At 47.8% G+C, this 18391-nt stretch overlaps 1 protein-coding gene across 8 annotated transcripts in view; it reads left to right on the top strand.

Moving 5' to 3' along the window:
• LOC137352122 (segment polarity protein dishevelled homolog DVL-1-like) overlaps positions 1–18391 on the top strand; it is a 165680-nt gene that overhangs the window by 126130 nt on the left and 21159 nt on the right. For all 8 annotated transcript variants that reach the window (XM_068017242.1, XM_068017239.1, XM_068017240.1 and 5 more), the window contains one exon: positions 8928–8997. In XM_068017242.1, coding sequence (XP_067873343.1) covers positions 8928–8997 — 70 coding nt within the window. The remainder of the gene's footprint in view (positions 1–8927; positions 8998–18391) is intronic.

Genomic DNA, 18391 nt, shown 5'->3' with positions numbered 1-18391 from the left:
TGAGGGAGCTTGGTGAAGAGGGGAACTATAAATTAATTAAGAAAAATAAATTTAATTTAATTAACACAATAACGATGGCAGGACAGGTGATGTGTTGCAGCTGCAGCATGTGGGAGCTTCTGGATGCCAGGACAATCCATGGCAACACGTCTGTAAGTGTCTGCAGCTTGAGGAGCTTCAGCTCAGAGTAGATGAGCTGGAGGCCGAGCTGCAGACGTTGCGATGCAACAGGGAGGGGGAAAGTTAGCTGGCCACTTGTTCCAGAAGGCAGTCACACTCCTTCGGATAGAGTAGTTTGATTTGGTCAGTGGTCAAGGATAGGAGGGAGTGACTGCGAGTCAGGCAGGTAAGGGGATCACGAAGGTGGGAGTGGAGCAGCCTCAGCCCTTGCAGTTGAGCAACAGTTCAAGGTTCTTGTATAGACAAGAGCGAGGGCTGTAGTGTGGATGAGAAAACTGACCATGGCACCATGGTACAGGAAGCCATTAAAATGGAGGGAATTAAAAGAAATGTAGGGGACAGTATAGTCAGGGGGATAGACACTGTTCTCTGCAGCCGAGAGTGAGAGTCCAGAGGGCTGTGTTGCCTGCCCAGTGCCAGGGTTTCGTTCATCTGCTCAGAACTGGAGAGGAACTTGCAGTGGGACGGGGAGGGTCCAGTGGTCATGGTCCACGTAGGTACCAACAACATAGATAGGACTAGGAAATGAGGTTCTGCTTAGGGAGTATGGGGAGCTGGGAACTAAATTAAAAAGCAGAACCTCAAAGGTCATAAGCTCTGGATTATTACCTGAGCCAAGTGCAAATAGGCATAGGGTGAATAAGATTAGAGAGATGAATGCATGGCTCAAAGACTGGCGTGGGAGAAGTGGGTTCTTGTTTGTGGGGGCTGTACCATTGGGACAGACTTCACCTGAACTGTGCTAGGGCCAGTGTTCTAGTGAGTCATGTAAGTAGGGAAGTAGAGAGGGCTTTATACAAAATAGAGGGGGGAAGGGATCATGTAGGGGAAGATTGAGTAAATGAAAGGGAAATGACAAGGCAATAGATCAAGGTAGCAATAAAGGTAATGATCAGAGTATGGTAGGAAGGGACAGTGATTACAATCTGAGTGTGCCAGCAGATAAGGCTGGAGTTTATAAAAACAGTGAAAAAAAAAATTAATTAAGGGCTCTGTATCTGAATGTCCGCAGCATTCACAATAAAGATGAATTGTCAAGTCAAATAGAAATTCATATGTATGACCTGATAGCCATTACAGAGACGTGGCTACAAGGAAACCAAAGCTAGGACCTGGATATCCAAGGGTATGTGACATTCAGGAAGCCGGGAAAAGGTGGTGGGGTTGCTCTCTTAATTAAAGAGGACATTAGTACTGTAGTGAGAGTTGACCTTAGTTCTAAAGATCAAGACGTAGAATCATTTTGGGTGGAACTAAGAAACAGCACGGGGCAGAAAACATTGGTTGGAGTTGTTTATAGGCCACCAAACAACAGTGGTAATGTAAATCACAATACAAAACAGGAAATTAGAGGTGCATGTAATGACGGTAATACAGTAATCATGGGGCTTTTAATCTACATATAGACTGGGTAAACTTTATTAGTACTAATGTTGTGGAAGACGAATTCTTGGAATGTATGCAAGATAATTTTCTAGAGCAGTACATTGAGGAACCAACTTGGGAACGAGCTATTTTAGATCTAGAATTGTGCAATGAAAAAGGGCTAATTAATCTTGTTGTAAAGGAGTCTATAGGAAATAGTGACCATAATATGACAGAATTTTACATTAAGTTTGAATGTGATGTAGTTCAATCTGAAACTAGGGTCTTCAATCTAAGCAAAGGAAACTATGAAGGTATGGGGGGCAAATTGGCTATGGTGGATTGGGAAACTGCATTAAAAGCTATGACAGTAGACAGACAATGGCTAACATTTAAAGAATTAAATCATAGTTTACAACAAAAATATATTCCCTTAATGTTTAAAAACCCAGCAAGGAGTGTTCCAATCGTGGCTAATGAAGAAAATCAAGGATTGTATTAGAGCAAAGTAAGAGACGTATAGAGTTGTCAAAAAATGATAAGCCTGAGGATTAGGAGCATTTTAGAATTCAGCAAAGGAGGACCAAGAAAAAGATTAAGAAAGCGAAAATAGAATGAGAGTAAACTAGCGAGAAACATAAAAACTGACTGTAAAAGCTTTTATAGGTATATAGAAAGGAAAGGATTAGCAAAGATAAATGTGGGTCCATTACAAGCAGAGTCAGGAGAATTTATAGTGGGGAGTAAGGAAATGGTAGAGACACTAAACAAATACTTTGTGTCTACATGGAGGAAAATACTAAAAACCTCCCAGAGATAATAGAGAATCAAGGGACTACTGTAAACTGCAAGATATTAATATTAGTTTTAAAAAAAAGTACTAGAGAAATTAATGGGGCTTAAAGTAAATAAATCTCTTGGACCTGATAATCTGCATCCCAGAATGTTGAAAGAGGTGGCTGTAGAGATAGTAGATGCATTGGTGGTCATCTTTCAAAATTCTATTGACTCTGGAATGGTTCCTGCAGATTGAAAGGTGGCAATTGTAACCCCACTATTTAAGAAAGGAGGGAGAGAGAAAACTATGAACTACAGACCTGTTAACATAACATCTTCTTTGGCCTCCTTGTCTCGAGAGACAATGAGTAAGTGCCTGGAGGTGGTCAGTGGTTTGTGCAGCAGCGCCTGGAGTGGCTATAAAGGCCAATTCTCGAGTGACAGACTCTTCCACAGGTGCTGCAGATAAAATTGGTTGTTGGGGCTGTTATACAGTTGGCTCTCTCCTTGCGCTTCTGTCTTTTTTCCTGCCAACTGCTAAGTCTCTTCGACTCGCCACACTTTAGACCCGCCTTTATGGTTGCCCGCCATAAACATAACATCAGTCGTAGGAAAAATGCCAGAATCTATAATAAAGGATGTGATAACAGGACACTTAGAAAATAATGGTAGGATTGGGCAAAGTCGACATGGATTTATGAAAGGGAAATCATGTTTAACTTGTTTGGAGTTTTTTGAGGATGTAACCAGCAGAATAGATAAGGGGGAACTGGTGGATGTGGTATATTTAGATTTTCAGAAAACTTTTGATGAGGTCCCACACAAGAGGTTAGTAAACAGAATTAGAGCACATGGGATTGGGGGCAATATACTGGCATGGATTGAGAACTGGTTAACGGACAGAAAACAGAGTAGGAATAAATGGGTCATTTTCGGATTGGCAGGCTGTGACTAGTGGGGTACTGCAAAGATCAGTGCTTGGGCCCTAGCTATTCACAATCTATATCAATGATTTGGATGTGGGGATTAAATGTAATATTTCCAAGTTTGCAGATGACACAAAACTAGGTGGAAATGTGAGTTGTGAGGAGGATGCAAAGACGCTTCAAGGGGATTTGGAGAGGCTAAACGAGTGGGCAAAAATTTGGCAGATAGAATACAATGTGGAGAAGAAATGAGAGATTATCCACTTTGGTAAGAAAAACAGAAATACAGAGTATTTCTTAAATGGTGAGAGACTGGGAAGTGTTGAATTTCAAAGGAACTTGGGTGTCCTTATTCATGAGTCACTGAGAGCTAACATGCAGGTACAGCAAGTAATTAAGAAGGCAAATGGTATGTTGGCCTTTATTACAAGAAGATTTGAGCATAGGAGTAAACATGTCTTACTGCAATTATGTAGATTCTTGGTGAGACCGCACCTAGAGTATTATGTGCAGTTTTGGTCTCCTTACCTAAAGAAAGATATACTTGCCATAGAGGGAGTGCAACAAAGGTTCACCAGACTAATTCCTGGGATGGAGGGATTGTCCGATGAGGAAAGATTAAATAGACTGACCTTTATTCTCTGGAGTTTGTAAGAATGAGAGGTGGTCTCGTTCAAACATACAAAATTCTTTCAGGGCTCAACAGGGTAGATGCAGGAAGGATGTTTCCCCTGGCTGGGGAATCCAGAACCAAGGGACACAGTCTCAGACTGAGACTGAGATGAGGAAGAATTTCTTCACTTATAGGGTGGTGAATCTTTGGAATTCTCTGCCCCAGAGTGCTGTGGAGGCTCAGTCGTTGAGTATATTCAAGACTGAGATCGATAGATTTCTACATATTAAAAACATCAAGGGATACAGGGATAGTACAGGAAAATGGTGCTGAAGTAGAAGATCAGCCATGATCTCATTGAAGGACGGAGTAGGCTCGAAGAGCAGAATGGCCTACTCCTGCTCCTATTTCTTATGTTTTTAATCTTTGACAAGAGGATGAGCAAATCGTCTGTGTAACTTTAAGGCAATTAGCTTTTTTTCTCTCTCATTCTTATCACCTGATGCCATTAATACTTTTCTTAACACTCTACAAGAACCATCAGGTTATGTTAAGGGATACAATAATGCCCTGACTGGGTGAAGTGCAGATCCACTGACTTTCCAAAAACAATTGCCTTATCATACTCAATGTCAAATTTCATTTGTGCCTTTTTCATCAAAGGTTTACTCAACAGCAAAGGTATCTCACTAGAGACTGCATCTGTACTGATAAAGTGGCTTACTCCAACTATTTTACATGCAATTACAACTCTCTTTAGTGACCTCAATGTGTTGTCATCACCAAACCTAAAGCAAGTAGTGCTTTTATACTCCTTAACCTTGCATTGATCCTCACTACTGAGTTAATCCAGATAACATTTTAACTAATCTGATCCACATACTTTCGAAGTGCAAGCACTATCCAGCACAGCACAGTTGAACAAATCTGCAACAAACACATTCATCACAGGACTAAAACTCCTTGTGAGTAGTACAATTCATCCTGATACGTTATCTTCATCTTCTGCCTCAGAATTCTCTGTTATTTTGAGGACCCTGCCTCTCCGCTTTGGGCGGTTCATTGCATAATGATACTTCGGGTCACACCTGCAGCACCTGTTTACTGTTCCTTGGGCAATCCTGGGATTCATTTGCCTAATGCTGTTCCAATTCTGTCTTCTGCTGTAATAGCCAGATCTGCTAAAGGTGCTTTCAACCTCATTCTGCATATCTGTAACTCTTCCATTGTACTGATGCCTGTGTCCATTATCTGGACCATTTTGAAATCTGACAATCATTGAGTCCTCTATTCTTTGTGTCACCGCAGATTGTCCCGTTCGTTCCACCAAGGCTGCAGGAAATAACCATTTCCCCAGGAATTTTTTTAAGGAAGCAGACATCTGATCCAATGGGGAGTTTTTTTTTCTGAGAACTGAACCCCAGTTAGAACCTGGTGCCTGTCCATATGTGACACCTTAGCACAATCCAGCAATTTAAACTGAACCAGGGATCTCTAAACTGAATTTCCCAATCTTCTATACAGTCTGTTAAAGTCCATGATATATTCCTCCATTGAATAACCATCTGTTTCCAAAATCTATCAAAGTCTGACCATGCTTCATAGGCATTTAATGGATCATCTTTCTTGTAAATTTCATCCAAAAATTCTAATAGAAGATCCAAACCTTCTTCATTATCCAACTGACAAGCATCCAGCTCTCAAAATACTTCTGATTTTACTTTTGGTAGGGAATGACAATACCAAGGCCATACCTTGTTTCCTCTTTGGTAGGGATATAACCCATATCAACTTCATTCTTCCACTGGTCATATGGTTCAGACTCCGAGAATATCAGTGGGTAATCATACCCCAACAATTTACATTCACGTTCTGTGTCTGAAATTTTTTTTTAGTTTCCAACCTTCGCCTTTTGGCCACTGTCCTCTGCTACCATATTCTGTTCCAGAAAGCCAGTTTTGAAGGATGAAACCAGAGCCAATATTTACTCAGTCTTACATATATTCGCAGAGTGAAAGACTACAAACATATTGCTCCTAACTCAAACCCTTCACCCAGTTTCAGTAAGTGTTTCCTTATATGTTCTCAAGTAAAACCCCAAATAATGCCCTCCACCTGTATGTAATTAACAGGGGAGCGGGACTAGCTTAGTTGGTCTTGCAGAGAGCCGGCACGGACACAATGAGTCAAATGGCCGCCTTCTGTTTTGTAACCATTCTATGATTCTGTGATATGATTCAATTATTGTAAGGGGAATTTTCCTGCTGAGCTGGCTAACTCTTGACAGTCAGGCCCCTAGAGAGTAGAATGAGACTTGCATAGAGCTTGAGGCTATGCAAACCTTTAGGTACAGGAAAAGACTATTAACAACAACAACTTGCATATATATATATATATTCCTGTGAAGTACCTTGGGATGCTTTACTATGTTAAAGATATATATAATATATATATATATATAATATATATATATATATTATAAATAGCATCTTTAACATAGTAAAGCATCCCAAGGTACTTCACAGGAATATTATCAGAACAAAAATTGACACGGAGCCCCATAATGAGGTTTTGGGGACAGGTGACCAAAAGCTTGGTCAAATAGGTACGTTTTAAGGAGCGCCTTACAAAGAGAGATAGAGAGATAGAGAGGTTTCAGGAGGAAGTTCCAAAACTTGGAGCTTAGCTGAATAGTGGAGCAAAAGGAATGGGAGGATGGATAGTGTTTCAAATAAAAGTCAACTTACCATATTGTCTCCAAAGGAAATCTGGGATGCACAAGAGTTCAGAACTGGCCCCTTTGTCGGAGAACAACTCCGCCTTCTCGCCACGCCCCTCAACTCCGCCTTCTCGCCACGCCCCTCAACCCCGCCTTCTCGCCACGCCCCTCAACCCCGCCTTCTCGCCACGCCCCTCAACCCCGCCTTCTCGCCACGCCCCTCAACCCCGCCTTCTCGCCACGCCCCTCAACCCCGCCTTCTCGCCACGCCCCTCAACCCCGCCTTCTCGCCACGCCCCTCAACCCCGCCTTCTCGCCACGCCCCTCAACCCCGCCTTCTCGCCACGCCCCTCAACCCCGCCTTCTCGCCACGCCCCTCAACCCCGCCTTCTCGCCACGCCCCTCAACCCCGCCTTCTCGCCACGCCCCTCAACCCCGCCTTCTCGCCACGCCCCTCATCCCCGCCTTCTCGCCACGCCCCTCATCCCCGCCTTCTCGCCACGCCCCTCATCCCCGCCTTCTCGCCACGCCCCTCATCCCCGCCTTCTCGCCACGCCCCTCATCCCCACGCCCCTCGTCCCGCGCCTCCTCCCCACGCCCCTCGTCCCGCGCCTCCTCCCCACGCCCCTCGTCCCGCGCCTCCTCGCCACGCCCCTCGTCCCGCGCCTCCTCGCCACGCCCCTCGTCCCGCGCCTCCTCGCCACGCCCCTCGTCCCGCGCCTCCTCGCCACGCCCCTCGTCCCGCGCCTCCTCGCCACGCCCCTCGTCCCGCGCCTCCTCGCCACGCCCCTCGTCCCGCGCCTCCTCGCCACGCCCCTCGTCCCGCGCCTCCTCGCCACGCCCCTCGTCCCGCGCCTCCTCGCCACGCCCCTCGTCCCGCGCCTCCTCGCCACGCCCCTCGTCCCGCGCCTCCTCGCCACGCCCCTCGTCCCGCGCCTCCTCGCCACGCCCCTCGTCCCGCGCCTCCTCGCCACGCCCCTCGTCCCGCGCCTCCTCGCCACGCCCCTCGTCCCGCGCCTCCTCGCCACGCCCCTCGTCCCGCGCCTCCTCGCCACGCCCCTCGTCCCGCGCCTCCTCGCCACGCCCCTCGTCCCGCGCCTCCTCGCCACGCCCCTCGTCCCGCGCCTCCTCGCCACGCCCCTCGTCCCGCGCCTCCTCGCCACGCCCCTCGTCCCGCGCCTCCTCGCCACGCCCCTCGTCCCGCGCCTCCTCGCCACGCCCCTCGTCCCGCGCCTCCTCGCCACGCCCCTCGTCCCGCGCCTCCTCGCCACGCCCCTCGTCCCGCGCCTCCTCGCCACGCCCCTCGTCCCGCGCCTCCTCGCCACGCCCCTCGTCCCGCGCCTCCTCGCCACGCCCCTCGTCCCGCGCCTCCTCGCCACGCCCCTCGTCCCGCGCCTCCTCGCCACGCCCCTCGTCCCGCGCCTCCTCGCCACGCCCCTCGTCCCGCGCCTCCTCGCCACGCCCCTCGTCCCGCGCCTCCTCGCCACGCCCCTCGTCCCGCGCCTCCTCGCCACGCCCCTCGTCCCGCGCCTCCTCGCCACGCCCCTCGTCCCGCGCCTCCTCGCCACGCCCCTCGTCCCGCGCCTCCTCGCCACGCCCCTCGTCCCGCGCCTCCTCGCCACGCCCCTCGTCCCGCGCCTCCTCGCCACGCCCCTCGTCCCGCGCCTCCTCGCCACGCCCCTCGTCCCGCGCCTCCTCGCCACGCCCCTCGTCCCGCGCCTCCTCGCCACGCCCCTCGTCCCGCGCCTCCTCGCCACGCCCCTCGTCCCGCGCCTCCTCGCCACGCCCCTCGTCCCGCGCCTCCTCGCCACGCCCCTCGTCCCGCGCCTCCTCGCCACGCCCCTCGTCCCGCGCCTCCTCGCCACGCCCCCTCGTCCCGCGCCTTCTCGCCACGCCCCCTCATCCCGCGCCTTCTCGCCACGCCCCCTCATCCCGCGCCTTCTCGCCACGCCCCCTCATCCCGCGCCTTCTCGCCACGCCCCCTCATCCCGCGCCTTCTCGCCACGCCCCTCAACCACACCTACTCATTTTATCCCTGCCAGTCCTGGCCAATATTTGTCCCTCAGCTAACATAATAAAACAGATGATCTGGCCATTTATCACATTGCTTTTTGTGGGAGCTTGCTGTGCACAAATTGTCTGTCATGCTTCCTACAGTACAACAGCGACTTCACTTCAAAGGTGCTTCATTGGCTCCAAAGTGCTTTAGGATGTCCTGAGGTTGTGAAAGCCACTATATAAATACAAGTCTTTCTTTCTTTGCTCCATTAGAAATGTCTGTAAAAACAAAATGAATCAATGTTTTTCTTCATTTCTGTTAACCAAGCAAACGTTTTATTTCATACAGTCCTCATCACTGAGCAGCATCACAGATTCCACTATGTCCCTCAATATTATCACTGTGACACTCAACATGGGTGAGTGACTTCTACTTTTCTTTAACTATGTCTAGGCGAAGGTAAAGTTTCAATGTGTGTTTATGGTAGTGTGAAGGTGGGTGTGAGTTCATGGCAGTGTGAGCAGGGAAGTTGTGTGCAAATAGCAGCTTGGGGGGTATATTAAGTATTTATGGCAGAATGAGGGCTATTGTCTATCAAGCACAGTAAGTTTGGAGTGTTTATTGGGGGTTAGTTGGCATGTGTTTATTGGGGGTTAGTTGGAGTAGATTTATTGTGGGGGGGTTAATCTGTGTAGGTTTTTTTATGGGGGGGTTGGTCGGAGTAGGTTTTTTGGGGATTAGTCAGGGTGGGTTTATTGGGGGTTAGCTGGAGTATGTATTAAGTGCTGTGTTAAGTTGAGTGTTGTAGAGTTGTATGTATGATAAAGGCAACTGAAGAGTTATTTTCAAAATTCTATTTTAATGAATGTGAGTTGATGAAGGAAATTAATCTTGATTGAAATACTTTGAAAATGGGAAAAACGTTCTGTCAATCTGCAAATCTGAGTGTGGACAGGGAATTTGTTGCACCTTGGGAGGGCAGCAGATAACGTGTCCCTCCCTCAATCGCCTGTACATGCACAATATCCTGAAGAAGACCACGGTCTAAGAGCACACACCCAATGACCTACTTGGTTTATAAATGTGAATGAAATAGAGTTTACTCACAACAGGGTGAAAACAGGTTCATCGTCTCTGAAAGATCTCTGCATTTGTCATTTGGGACCTGCAGCATAAATGTTTAGGGGCTTTTCTAGACACTTGGGCTGGATTTGCTGCAGGGCTGGGAAATAGAAGTCGGGACTGTTTCTGGGTTGCAAACCCGCCTCAAGTGCAGGCCTGATTTAAACTCTCTATGGCAGCCATTACTGCTGTGGCTGGGTACTGAAGACTCACAGAAAATTTCATTTCCATGATGTCTCAGGAGAGCCAGAGGCCTGGAACCCAGGGCAAAGCAGACACTGATCTGGAGATGATGCTTGAAGCTGTGAGGGAGAAAAATGAGGTTCTATTCCTGGAGAGTGGCAGGAGGAGGCCATCCACACAGACCAAATAGACATGGATAAACATTGCTGCTACTGTCAGCAGCAGAGGCGTGGTGAGAAGAACCTGGATCCAGTGCACGAAAAAGTTCAATGACCTGATGCACTGTGGCAAAGCGAGTGCTACCCCCAATCCTTAGGACAGGTGTCCAGCAGACATATCAGCTGAGGAGCCTCAGGGCGCATGCTGCTCCTAAGCATGTGAGGGGTGTGTGTACTTACTGACTCCTCAGAATGGTTCTGAGCCATAGTGCTGCTGAGGTCCTACCAGCACAGAAACATGCACCCGTCAATGAATTGGAGAGCTGCCAATGGATATCAAGGACAGCAGTGACTTATCACGCTCTCTTTTGTCCTTGCAGGAGAAACAGGCACATAATCCCTGAGAGAGTGCCCAAACAGGTGGAGGGGTACCCTACCTTCAGATCATCACACCAATGGAGTATAGAGCGATGGAAATAGCCAGGATCGCAGACCATGAGGCAGTCGGCCATGGCGAAATGGCACTTATGGTTGAGATGGCGTTTACAGAGGGAAGTGTGCTCATTAAGGGGGTGCATTGAACTCCATCCCATCCAACAGCATGCCAAGTACTGAGTAGCATTGGGAAGCCTCAGCACTGCAGAGGCTTCTGCTCTCCGAGGCTAGCTCTCATCTTTTTTTCATTCATTCATAGGATATCGGCGTCGCTGGCTAGGCCAGCATTTATTGCCCATCCCTAATTGTCCTTGAGAAGGTGGTGATGAGCTGCCTTCTTGAACCACTGAAAGTGGCAACGCAGGTGGATAAGGTAGTCAAGAAGACATACGGCATGCTTGCCTTTATCGGTCGGGGCATAGAGTATAAAAATTGGCAAGTCATGCTGCAGCTGTACAGAACTTTAGTTAGGCCACACTTAGAATATTGCGTGCATTTCTGGTCGCCACACTACCAGAAGGACGTGGAGGCTTTGGCGAGGGGACAGAAGAGGTTTACCAGGATGTTGCCTGGTCTGGAGGGCATTAGCCATGAGGAGAGGTTGGATAAACTCGGATTGTTTTCACTGGAACGACGGAGGGGCGACATGATAGAGGTTTACAAAGTTATGAGCGGCATGGACAGAGTGGATAGTCAGAAGCTTTTTCCCAGGGTGGAAGAGTCAGTTACTAGGGGACATAGGTTTAAGGTGCGAGGGGCAAAGTTTAGAGGGGATGTGCGAGGCAAGTTCTTTACACAGAGGGTGGTGAGTGCCTGGAACTTGCTGCCGGGGGAGGTGGTGGAAGCAGGTATGATGGCGACGTTTAAGAGGCATCTTGACAAATACATGAATAGGATGGGAATAGAGGGATACGGTCCCCGGAAGTGCAGAAGGTTTTAGTTTAGGCAGGCATCAAGATCGGCGCAGGCTTGGAGGGCTGAATGACCTGTTCCTGTGCTGTACTGTTCTTTGTTCTTTGTTCAGTGCAGTCCATGTGGGGTAGCTGCATCCACAGTGCTGTTAGGAAGGGAATTCTAGGATATTGACCCAGCAACAATGAAGGAACAGTGATATAGTTCCAAGTTAGGATGGTGTGTGGCTTGGAAGGGAACTTGCAGGTGGTAGTGTTCTCATGCAACTGCTTCCCTAGTCCTTCTGGCTGGTAGAGCTCATGGGTTTGGAAGGTGCTATCTAAGGCGCCTTGGTGCGTTGCTGCACTGCATCTTGTAGATGGTACACACTGCTCCCACTGTGCGTCAGTGGTGGAGGGAGTGAATGTTTGTGGATGGGGTGCCAATCAAGCGGGCTGCTTTTTCCTGGATGGTGTCGGGCTTCTTGAGTGTTGTTGGAGCTGCACTCATCCAGGCAAGTGAAGAGTATTCCATCACACTCCTGACTTGTGCCTTGGAGATGGTGGACAGGCTTTGGGAAGTCAGGAGGTGAGCTACTCGCTACAGGATTCCTAGCCTCTGACCTGCTCTTGTAGCCATGGTATTTATATGGCTACTCCAGTTCAATTTCTGGTCAATGGTAACCCCCAGGATGTTGATAGTGGGGGATTCAGCAATGGTAATGCCATTGAATGTCAAGGGGAGATGGTTAGATTCTCTCTTGTTTGAGATAGTCATTGCCTGACACGTGTGGTGCTATTGTTACTTGCCACTGATCAGCCCAAGCCTGGATATTGTCCAGGTCTTGCTGCATTTCATGGACTGCTTCAGTATCTGAGAAGTCGTGAATGGTGCTGAACATTGTGCAATCATCAGCGAACATCCCTACCTTTGACCTTATGATTGATGAAGCAGCTGAAGCTGGTTGGGCCTAGGACACTACCCTGAGGACTCCTGCAGTGATGGCCTGGGGCTGAGATGATTGACTTCCAACAACCACAACCATCTTCCTTTGTGCCAGGTATGAATCCAACCAGTGGAGAGTTTTCCCCCTGATTCCCATTGACTTCAGTTTTGCTAGGGCTCCTTGATGCCATACTCTGTCAAATGCTGCCTTGATGTCAAGGGCAGTCACTCTCACATCACCTCTTTTTTTTTTAGAATTAGAACATTACAGCGCAGTACAGGCCCTTCGGCCCTCGATGTTGCACCAACCTGTGAAACCATCTGACCTACACTATTCCATTTTCATCCATATGTCTATCCAATGACCACTTAAATGCCCTTAAAGTTGGCGAGTCTACTACTGTTGCAGGCAGGGCGTTCCACGCCCCTACTACTCTCTGAGTAAAGAAACTACCTCTGACATCTGTCCTATATCTATCACCCCTCAACTTAAAGCTATGTCCCCTCGTGTTTGCCATCACCATCCGAGGAAAAAGACTCTCGCTATCCACCCTATCTAACCCTCTGATTATCTTATATGTCTCTATTAAGTCAGCTCTCCTCCTCCTTCTCTCCAACGAAAACAACCTCAAGTCCCTCAGCCTTTCCTCGTAAGACCTTCCCTCCATACCAGACAACATCCTAGTAAATCTCCTCTGCACCCTTTCCATAGCTTCCACATCCTTCCTATAATGCGGTGACCAGAACTGCACGCAATACTCCAGGTGCGGTCTCACCAGAGTTTTGTACAGCTGCAGCATGACCTCGTGGCTCCGAAACTCGATCCCCCTACTTATAAAAGCTAACACACCATATGCCTTCTTAACAGCCCTATTAACCTGGGTAGCAACTTTCAGGGATTTATGTACCTGGACACCAAGATCTCTCTGTTCATCTACACTACCAAGAATCTTCCCATTAGCCCAGTACTCTGCATTGCTGTTACTCCTTCCAAAGTGAATCACCTCACACTTTTCCGCATTAAACTCCATTTGCCATCTCTCAGCCCAGCTCTGCAGCCTATCTATGTCCCTCTGTACCCTGCAACATCCTTCGGCACTATCCACAACTCCACCGACCTTCGTGTCATCCGCAAATTTACTAACCCACCCTTCTACACCCTCTTCCAGGTCATTTATAAAAATGACAAACAGCAGTGGCCCCAAAACAGAACCTTGCGGTACACCACTAGTAACTAAACTCCAGGATGAACATTTGCCATCAACAACCACCTTCTTTCAGCTAGCCAATTTCTGATCCAAAGCTCTAAATCACCTTCAACCCCATACTTCCGTATTTTCTGCAATAGCCTACCGTGGGGAACCTTATCAAATGCCTTACTGAAATCCATATACACCACATCCACTGCTTTACCCTCATCCACCTGTTTGGTCACCTTCTCGAAAAACTCAATAAGGTTTGTGAGGCACGACCTACCCGTCACAAAACCGTGCTGACTATCGCTAATGAACTTATTCTTTTCAAGATGATTATAAATCCTATCTCTTATAATCTTTTCCAACATTTTACCCACAACCGAAGTAAGGCTCCCAGGTCTATAATTACCAGGGCTGTCTCTACTCCCCTTCTTGAACAAGGGGACAACATTTGCTATCCTCCAGTCTTCCGGCACTATTCCTGTCGACAATGACGACATAAAGATCAAGGACGAAGGCTCTGCAATCTCCTCCCTGGCTTCCCAGAGAATCCTAGGATAAATCCCATCTGGCCCAGGGGACTTATCTATTTTCACACTTTCCAAAATTGCTAACACCTCCTCCTTGTGAACCTCAATCCCATCTAGCCTAGTAGTCTGAATCTCAGTATTCTCCTCGATAACATTTTCTTTCTCTACTGTAAATACTGACGAAAAATATTCATTTAACGCTTCCCCTATCTCCTCTGATTCCACACACAACTTCCCACTACTATCCTTGATTGGCCCTAATCTAACTCTAGTCATTCTTTTATTCCTGATATACCTATAGAAAGCCTTAGGGTTTTCCTTGATCCTATCCGCCAATGACTTCTCGTGTCCTCTCCTTGCTCTTCTTAGCTCTCCCTTTAGATCCTTCCTGGCTAGCTTGTAACTCTCAAGCGCCCTAACTGAGCCTTCACGTCTCATCCTAACATAAGCCGCCTTCTTCCTTTTGACAAGCGCTTCAACTTCTTTAGTAAACCACGGCTCCCTCGCTCGACATCTTCCTCCCTGCCTGACAGGTACATACTTATCAAGGACAAGCAGTAGCTGCTCCTTGAATAAACTCCACATTTCGATTGTGCCCATCCCCTGCAGTTTCCTTCCCCATCCTACGCATCCTAAATCTTGCCTAATCGCATCATAGTTTCCTTTACCCCAGCTATAATTCTTGCCCTGCGGTATATACCTGTCCCTGCCCATCGCTAAGGTAAACCTAACCGAATTGTGATCACTATCACCAAAGTGCTCACCTACATCTAAATCTAACACCTGGCCGGGTTCATTACCCAGTACCAAATCCAATGTGCTCTTTTGTCCATGTTTGAACCAAGGCTGTAATGAGGTCAGGAGCTGAGTGGTTGTGGCGCAACCCAAACTGAGCAGGTTATTGTTAAGCAAGTGTCGCTTGATAGCACTGTTTATGACACCTTCCATCATTTTACTGATGATCGAGAGCAGACTGATGGGGCGGTAATTGGCCGGGTTGGATTTGTCCTGCTTTTTGTGCACAGCCCATACCTGAGAAATTTTCCACATTGCCAGGTAGCTGCCAGTGTTGTAGCTTCCACAGTTGCAGATGTCCACCCAAGGAGACGACATCTCCATCACCGGGCCAAGATGACCATCAAAGATCCGAAGAAGCACTGTCACACCTTACATGCACACTATTCACCAGTGCAGATACACTTAGTTCACTGGGTCCTCTGTCATGAACACATGCTGAGCCGAATGATTTTTTTAATCCATCAGTTGGAAACCTGAATTAAACTTTAAAAAACAGCAGGAAAACGAACTGATAGAAGAAGACAGCTGGTGGCTAAAATGGTCACCGCAATTTGCATCACAATATCCTACATTTCAATGTATTGAGGTAGAGGCGTAAGGTCTGGTCAGTCCCCATCCAGATCAATGGCTTGTTTGAATGGGCTACCTGTCCTGCCTTCACTAACGACATTAAAGGCAATCTCGGAATATTAACGCTGGTAGAGACGAACTACTCAAAGGATAATCACTGGAACAAAGGGACCCTGAGAGAGATTGGAATTCTTAGACATGATCTAATTATGTTGCAAGAGGGAGAATACATGGGGCCATCATGCGACAGACCCACCATCTGTGTGAAACTAGCTGCTCTTTCTCTCTGCAGGCAGACAAACACCTGAGACTTACCAGTAAGGAACCAAGTGGTCTCGCTCGCTCTCTCTCTCTCTCTCTCTCTCTCTCGGACTCAGTCTGTCTGTCTGTCTCTTTTTTTCAGACTGTGTATCTCTCTTCTCCCCCACTGCAAACTCCACAGACTGTGTACTCTTTCTTTTAATTGCTCCGGACTGTATTCTTCTCCACTCTGTTTGTATGTGTGAAAGTTGGAGGGTACTTTATTATTTTATTTGGATTGGTTTTAAGTACAATAAAACTAACCTCTTTCTTGTTTAAACTTAAGAAAACCTGTCCGATTGGTCCTTTTACGATCATAGCACGTAACTCGTTAAACACTCACTGAATTGGTAAGCATATCCACTTTTAAAAAGAAATAAGCCCTATTGTGGTGAAACAAGGAGAGGGACCATAGGGGAGCCTTTTGACCCCTCCTCACCTGATCATAACACCTCATACATGTTTAGATAGGGTGGCACTGGGTAAGGAGTACACACTAGTGTGCAGGAGGAGGTGCCAGTGGCAGAGGTAGCTGTGGTCAGTTCCCCTCGGAGGAGGGAGGACAGATGCAGTCCTACTCAGCTGGGCACAGATGCAGGGCCTCGGGCCACCGGAAACGAGGCTTTACCGAGACCAGCAGCAGTAAATGTGCTCCCACATGTTGGTGTTCCTTGAGGCAGTGCAGGGTCATGGGCAGTGAATGGAGGAGTCCATTCAGCTTGTGTGTGCCACAATGGCTTCGGGCTATGAACGCATAAGCTGCTCCATGAAGAGAGTGGCATACATCATGTGGCAGCATTTGGAGTACATTTAGGAACTGTGCACTGACGCACACAGGATGCATACCACACTATGTAGCCTGGACAGGTCAGTGGCGCTGGTGGTGCACAGACGTTCGGAGGGGATGCCAGTTACTCCCAATCTGGTGCTCACCTCCAGCCATCCAGGATATCAGCCAAGGGCTGAGGATGTCACCAAGGAGAATGAAAGGAGACCGAAGCGGTTGCGGCAGTCAGCAAGCGGACCTGGGGGGAGGTGGATCTGGAGTGGGACCTACATAAGTACGAGCGGGGCTCAAGGCCTACACTTAACTTGGACCGAAGGGGCAGTCAGCAGGCTCTCTCTCTTCCAGCGTGCGCTAAGTTTCAAAGGAGGGGGGAAAAAACTTAGTCACATCACAGGAAATCTGTAAGCTGATTGGTTGGGTAAATAACAGCTGTTCGTGCCTGTAAATAACTTTTAAAAAATCAGGGGAGAGGAAGTTTTTTTTCTAAAACCTCAAAACCTACCTTATAAGTGATAAGGTTAGTACTACTAAAGTGTGTATTTTGTTTTTAATTAGTGTAATTTATTGATAATTGTTAGTAATTATTACAACTTTTTAAAATTATATATAGTAAGTAGTGGTTTTTAGGGAATCGAGGTCCCTAGTGTAAATTAATCTCTCATTTTTTGAGTAAATTATGGGTAAGTCATGGCAGGGCAGCTCAGCAACGTGGAGTGCTCCTCCTGTGCAATGTGGGAAGTCAGGGACACTTCCAGTGTGCAGGAAGTGTCTCCAGCTGCAGCTACTCGAAATCCGTGTTTCGGAACTGGAGCGGCGGCTGGGGACACTGTGAAGCATTCGCGAGGCTGAGATCATTGTGGATAGCACGTACAGGGAGGTGGTCACATCGCAGGTAAAGATTGCTTAGACAGAAAGGGAATGGGTGACTGCCAGGCAGAGTAGAAGACCTAAGCAGGTAGTGCAGGAGTCCCCTGGGTCCATCTCCCTCTGTAACAGATATTCCACTTTGAATACTGTTGGGGGAAATAGCTTCTCAGGGGACTGCAGCAAGAGCCAAGTCTGTGGCACCACGGGTGGCTCAGCTGCACAGGAGGGAAGAAAAGAAGAGTGGGAGAGCTATAGTGATAGGGGATTCTATCGTAAGGGGTACAGATAGGTGTTTCTGTGGCCGCTAACATGAATCCAGGATGGTATGTTGCCTCCCTGGTGCTCGGGTCAAGTTGCGGGGGGTTGTAAAAGAGGAGGTGGCATTGCACTATTGATCAAGGAGTCAAACACGGCAATAAGGAGGGATGATATCTTAGAAGGTTCCTCAAATAGGAACATAGGAACAGGAGTAGGCCATTCAGCCCCTCGAGCCTGTCCCGCCATTCAATGAGATCATGGCTGATCCGCGACCTAACTCAATATACCTGCCTTTGGCCCATATCCCTTAATATCTTTGCTTAACAAAAATCTTTCTGTCTCAGATTTAAAATTAACAACTGTTGTAGCTTTAACTGCTGTTTGTGGGAGCGAGTTCCAAACCTCAACCACCCTTTGCGTGAAGAAGTGCTTTCTAACATCTCTCCTGAACGGTCTGGTCCTAATTTTTAGACTATGACCCCTAGATTTAGAATCTGCAACCAGTGGAAATAGTTTACCTTTATCTATCCTGTCTTTTCCTGTTAATATCTTGAAGACTTCAATCAGATTATCCCTTAACCTTCTAAATTCTAGCAAAAACAGGCCTAATTTGTGTAATTTCTCCTCGTAACTTAACCCCTGTAGCCCAGGTATCATTCTTGTAAACCTACGTTGCACTCCCTCCAAGGCCAATATATCCTTCCTAAGGCGTGGTGCCCAGAACTGCTCACAGTACTCCAAGTGGGGTCTAACCAGGGTTTTGTACAGCTGC

The sequence above is a fragment of the Heterodontus francisci genome, chromosome 37 (genome assembly GCF_036365525.1).
Source record: "Heterodontus francisci isolate sHetFra1 chromosome 37, sHetFra1.hap1, whole genome shotgun sequence".
Lineage (NCBI taxonomy): Eukaryota > Metazoa > Chordata > Chondrichthyes > Heterodontiformes > Heterodontidae > Heterodontus > Heterodontus francisci.
The sequence above is the reverse complement of the archived record's forward strand: the minus strand, read 5'-3'. Positions and strand labels throughout refer to the sequence as shown.